The sequence below is a fragment of the Taeniopygia guttata genome, chromosome Z (genome assembly GCF_048771995.1).
Source record: "Taeniopygia guttata chromosome Z, bTaeGut7.mat, whole genome shotgun sequence".
Lineage (NCBI taxonomy): Eukaryota > Metazoa > Chordata > Aves > Passeriformes > Estrildidae > Taeniopygia > Taeniopygia guttata.
The window spans coordinates 77,937,046-77,942,853 of NC_133063.1; the positions used below are offsets into that span (position 1 = coordinate 77,937,046).

General features: G+C 55.7%; 1 protein-coding gene across 6 annotated transcripts; it reads right to left on the reverse strand.

The window, feature by feature from the left end:
• Positions 1–689: 689 nt before the first annotated feature.
• Positions 690–5,312, reverse strand: KLF4 (KLF transcription factor 4). 6 transcript variants are annotated; one of them, XR_012052963.1, is made up of 6 exons: positions 4,804–5,312; positions 4,597–4,714; positions 3,569–4,463; positions 3,326–3,490; positions 2,604–2,749; positions 1,728–1,813 (listed from the first exon to the last, which is right to left on the reverse strand). XR_012052963.1 is itself a non-coding variant. In XM_030258317.4 (5 exons), the coding sequence occupies exons 1-5, from the start codon at positions 4,806–4,808 to the stop codon at positions 1,638–1,640; spliced, it is 1,359 nt and encodes a 452-aa protein (XP_030114177.1). In that variant the 5' UTR covers positions 4,809–5,297; the 3' UTR covers positions 690–1,637. The 6 variants fall into 6 exon arrangements, 4 of the variants coding, with proteins under 4 accessions (XP_030114177.1, XP_072778312.1, XP_072778310.1 ...); XR_012052964.1 differs by lacking the exon at positions 2,604–2,749 and adding an exon at positions 3,085–3,192 and having other exon boundaries at positions 4,804–5,311; XM_030258317.4 differs by lacking the exon at positions 2,604–2,749 and having other exon boundaries at positions 690–1,813; positions 4,804–5,297.
• Between the last annotated feature and the right edge of the window lie 496 nt (positions 5,313–5,808).

Consider the following 5,808-nt stretch of genomic DNA (forward strand, 5'->3'; position numbering starts at 1 on the left):
GGACACCGGGGACCTCGCAGCAACACGTCCCCAGTCCCTGCATGGTCAGCCTTCCCTCGCTACGTGTGCATTCCTGCAGGAATCCTGGCTCTTCGTTGAGTGACTGGATTCCCAGGGCAGAGCAGGTTTCAAAAGAAAACTCCGAGCAGGTGATGGTTAAGCAGCGTTTTGTGCACGCGCCCTTTATTCTCCAAGCCAGGTTAAATTCTTTGCTCAGCATTACTGAGTGGGTTTTCCTTTTCTCACACTAGGGTGGTTACACAGGCTTGCCTAAGAAATCCAAAGCAATGAAGAGGGGAATCCTTAATTGCTGAAAAGACTGCTAAAAAAAAAAAATATTTCTAGGATTTGTTATCATTAGATGCACAAGGTCTTATGTCCTCAACAGAGCTATGTCCTCTAAAAAAATCATTTAAACTAAGTTACTTTAAAAACGGTACATTACAGTTTTACCCACGAAGGTGCGATAAGCAGCAGTTTGACATCCAGAGCAAAAACTTTCCATACACCTTTTTCCCTAAAAAGAGATGTTACATCAGCACTGCACCTACACAATCCTGTCTTTCAGAGTCTTGAGACTACAAGCGTTTGCCACCCCCCTCCTTGCCTTGGTAAATTCAACCACCAACAAATACCTAAGAAACTTTCTTTGGCCATGTTCATACACAGAAAAAAAACTAGAGCAACCATTCAGATAAAACATTAAGGTTTATTTAAAACTTATTTTCACCTTGAATATGCAAAATACAAATTCCAACAAAATGTTCATTACTACACTTCGTAGTTTACAAATATACAAAATAGAAGTTTGCTTAAATTTATATTACATATTTATTATGTAAAGAACTATATAGAAAACATTTGTTCTGCTTAAGGCATATTTGGGAATAAACCATTGTACAAACTATTGCACATCGAAACCACAGTGCATTACAGACTGTCTGCATAAAGTTATTTTCTTAACAAAAAAGATAAACCAGGTTTATTCACCTGATTTAGGTCATAATTGGCAATCGGAAAATAAAATATAGTTCCTTGTCAGATATGCAGCAGTTTGAGAACTTTGGCTTCCTGTTTTGGTACCTCTAGAACCAACAGTCACTAAGCACCATGAAATAGGCTTTTAAAATATAATTCTGTACCTGAACTTTTCCTCCTCTTTTAACATTGTAATGGCTTTTAGAAGGAAAAAAAAAAAAAAAAAAAAAAAAAGGAAGTACAAGATGACATGTACATCTAATATTGCATTGAAAGGAAATTAAGGGAATGTAATTTCCCTGTGTAATATCCCCACCCTCCGAACTACATACAGTCTGTTTAACCCTGATATCCGTGACTTCCAGTCACTCCTTGGCATTCTGTAGTCCAGAAATAATTCAAGTTGGATTTACAAATGGAATGATAGAAGATCCAGTCATTGACACCAACATCTTTGGTTTTCGTAAGTGTATAACTATAAAAAAAGAAAGCTGCAATGACTGTATACAGTTATCCCTCTTTTCCACTCTTTGGAAGATGTCACCTCGATTATCTGTAGTGCTTAAAACGAGTTCTCCCCATCTTGTGGAAGACAGTCCTTGTGCTGTAAATACTGAATCTCTATGGCAGTCGGGGGAAAGATCCACTGCTTTCCCAAATCAGAAGTGCCTCTTCATGTGTAAGGCGAGGTGGTCTGACCTGGAGAAGGCTCTGTCACAGCGCTGGCACTGGAAAGGGCGGTGGCCTGTGTGTTTTCTGTAGTGACGAGTGAGTTCATCGGATCGGGCAAACTTCCACCCACAGCCTTCCCAGTCACATTGATAAGGCTTCTCACCTGTAAAAAAAACCAAAAAAAACAACCGAAAAAACAAGCAGTGAAACACATAAGTTAGGGTTTTTGTTTTTTTTTTTTTTTTTTTGTGGCTACCACTTGTACAACCTTCTTTCAAGCAGCTGTCCCAATAAAAACAGAAGGGTGGTCAAATGCAACGAACTTCATGAAGCAGTTGCAAACAAACTGCAAAGACTAAAAGAGCAAGACTCTCTTTTCAAGATGTACAGGGGCTATGAAATCCTAGTGTCGCTTAAATCTTCACTAAAATGCTCCTTTTCACGGCCTTGCACATGAGACTTCAGAGTACCTGAGTGTGTGTTTCTGCTGGCAGTGTTACACAATCAAATAGCAACCAGAAATAGCTCAGCAGACAACGTATTTAGATAATTGTAGGTCTCAAGAATGAAAAAACAGCCGGAAACTGTTTTCATTAGCTCGGCCTGATTAAGGACTCAGTCTTACTAGTGTCTTCATTATACAAAAACTACTGTTGACGGCAAGATGAGCTTCCCCAACAATTACAAACTGCCTCTCCTACACATCCTGGCGATGGTGCTGACTGGCTTGGGGCAGATGTTCACTGATCATCTGCCCATTTTGTTCCCCTTTCTGCCATTACCTGAAGACGCAGTCTAACTACTGCAGGGCCATATATTTTCCCTTTCCCATCTCCCCTTCAGGAGAAAGTTTTGAATCAGGTTCACAACCCAGGGATTCGAATTATGCAAATTCCCAGGTTATTTAGTCACTGTTACGGAATGACCACGCTGGCGAAACCCGCATGCCGTACCTGCTTTCACAAGCTCAGTTACTACAACTCCACACTCAGCTGCAAAGTTAGAGACTGGGCTCACATACACACTTTGGGCAGATTTTATCCCAATTCTAGTAGTGGACAATCAACAGCCAAACTCTGCAGGTACAGGCGGAGATGTCCTACAGATGGGAGAGGCACCCCATCAGTGCTGCCAGCTCAACTGAAACCCTCTTCTCTTCAGGGAATCTATCTCGGTTTTCACAAAAAGGGAGCAACAGCTTGCAGTAATGCACAACCTCTTGTTCTACAGCCAGCCAAGAGAGAGGGGTGAGTGTGCGAAGCACTTAACCAGAAGCAAAGAAAATAGTTATCTTTGAGAGAAGGCTGCTGCCTTTTCAGAAGCGGGCCAAAACAATCCAGCGCAACAAACCCCAGCCGGCTTCCAGCTACCTGCTAATTAGCTAGCCACACAGCAAGAGAGAAGTAACAAACTGTGACTTGGCAAGAAACCCACCTGCTCCCACATCTGAGTCACTCTGAACCATTAAGCAAAATGTCAAGCCAGTAAGTGAAGACTGCTCAGAACTTCACGTAGCCAAGGGGGGAGGAAAAAAAAAAAAGCCTGGAAACCCAGCAAGGAGAAGTCTTGTTGCTTTTCCTGTACTCACACCCTTCCACTGTCCAAAGGAGGGGGGTGGTCACACCCCGTGCCCCTCAGGCCAGGACATCCCCCTGACCCCAGCAATGGGACTAACCTGTGTGGGTTCTCAGATGTGCCTTGAGATGAGAGCTCTTGGTGTAGGTTTTGCCGCAGCCCGCATAGTCACAGGTGTGTGTAGCCGTCCTTTTCCTAGGCCGTGACCGGCGTCCCCTCTTGAGCTTGGTCTCCTCAGACAGGCAGCTCCCCGGCGGCATCAGCTCTGCAGGCGGACAGGGAGGAGTGAGCGCGGCCAGCGCCAAGCCGGGACATCCGCCGCCGCAGCACCGCGGGGACTCACCTTGGTACTGGAGCGCGCCGGGAGAGAGCTGCTCGGGCAGGAAGGTGGGGTAGCCAGGAGCCGGGGGGTAGCCCGGGGGCAGCGGCGGGTGGCCCAGCCCCGGCGTGGCGGGGAGACAGTCTCTGCCGCTCAGCATCTCCTCGGGCCCCAGCGACGGCGTACTCCGGGCGGGCAGCGGGCGGCTGCCCAGGGCGAAGTCGTGCTGGGGGGCTCCGCGGGACCTGCTCCCGTGCAGCGGCGGCGGGCCCAGGGTGCACGGCGGCGCGGCCTCCTGCTTGATTTTGGGGCACATCCGCGGCAGGGAGGTGTAGGGCGCGCCGGGGCCGTCGGCACCGGGCGGCGGAGCGGCGGGGCCGCTCTTGGAGCTGAGCCCCGGGTGGCTGTAGTCGCCCACCGCCTTCACCACGAACTTGCCCTGCAGGCTGCCCAGGGGCGGCAGCGCGGCCGGCGCTGGCAGGTACACCGCGTCCAGGTCCGGCCGCATCAGCTCGGCCACGAAGCCTCCCGAGGGGGACACGTCGGTGATGTCGGCCAGGTTGAAGGGCGCGGCGGACCCGGCGGCGGGCGCCCCGTCGCAGCCGCCGCCGCCGCCGTAGAGGAGACCGGCGGGCTCGGGCCGGGGCAGCGGGTAGGCGAAGGGCCCGGCGGGGCAAGGGCTGGCGGTGGGGGCCGGGGCGGCGGCGGGGGCCACCACCACGGCGGCGGCGGCGGGCTCCTGGTGCATGAGCGAGTTGGAGAGGATGAAGTCGAAGTCCAGCAGCTCATTGAACTCCTCGGCGTCGCGGCGGGGCCCGAGAGCGGCGGTGCCTTCCAGCTCCGACGGCGGCGTCTCCACCGGCCGCGCCGACAGCGCCGGCGGCGGCCGCTTCAGCTGCGACAGCTCTTCCCGCCAGCGCTGCGGGGACATTGGCACGGCTCAGCCCCGGCCGCACGGCGCCGCGCCCGCCCCGACGGCCCCCGCCCCGCCCGGCCCCGTCCCGTCCCGCCCGGCCCCGGCCGGGTCGCGGTGCCGCGGCGCCGATACTCACGTTGCCGGGGCCCGCGGGCCGCGCCGCCTTCTCGCGGCCCGCGGCGCCCGCCGCGAAGGTGGCGATGGAGGGAAGGAGCGTGCCGCTGAGCGCCATCTCGCACTCACCGGGGGGCTGCCTGCGGTGGGGAGACACAGCCGAGTCAGCCGGCGGCCGGGCAGGGAGGGGACGGAGGGAGGGAAGGCGGCAGCCGCACCCGGCACGCACCGCATCCGTGCCGGGGAGTCCCGCCGAGCCGCCGCCGCCGCCGTGGTCCCGAGCGCCGGCGCGGGGCAGAGGGAGGCGAGGCGGCACGGACGGGCCGTCCAGCCGCGCGGAGCCGGCGCAGCGCCGCCGCCGGGGCGGTGCCGCGGGAGCGCCCTGCAGATGCTGCTGCTCCCGCTTCTTCTTCTTCTTCTTCTTCTTCTAGCTCTGCGCTGCGCTGCGCGGGGCGCTAGCGGCGCCGCGGGGACGAGGAAGAGGAGGAGGAGGCGGCGGCCGCCGCCCGGCAACGCGGCTCCGGCACCAGCAGGGCGGCGGCACGAGGCGTTTCCCGAGGAGCCGCGGCCATGTGGGGAGCCGGGCAGGACGGACGGGGCGCGGTGGTGCCAGTGGGGAAAGGAGGGGGTAGACGAAAGGAGGGATGCGGCGGGCGCGCTGCTGCTCCGCCGCCGCTGCCGCCGCCGCGCCCCGGTCGGCACTGCGCGGTCCTGTCGCCGCCGCTCCCTCTTATCACCTCACTTGGCGGGCGCACCGCCCCCGCCGCCATGGCGACGGCGACAACAAACGGACATGTGGGGAAAAGGGGGGGACGGGAGCGGGGAGCGCACAGAAAGGGCGGGCGGGGGCTCCGCCCCGAGCGCCCCGTGACGCGGGCGCGGGCGGTGACGCGGGCGCGGGGGGGCGGGACACGGGGACACGGGACGCGGGGACACACGCGCCGGGGATGCCCGCCCGCCGCGGGGCTCCCGCACCGGCGGCGGGGTGGGAACTCCCGTCGGGAATCGTCGGCCCCGCGCGGAAGGGAAGGCGTTGGAACAGAGCATCCCGAGCAGCCGGCGCCTCTCCGCCTTCCCCCGAGCCTTGCATCTTCTTATTTTTCGTTTTCTTTAGTTTTTCTTTAACTTTCTTTGTATTTTTTTTATTTCTTCTCTATATTTATTTTCCTTTCCCCCCTTTTTTTTCCTTTTTCCTCCTTTTTCCTCTTTTTTCTCTTTGTTTCTTCCCCCCCTT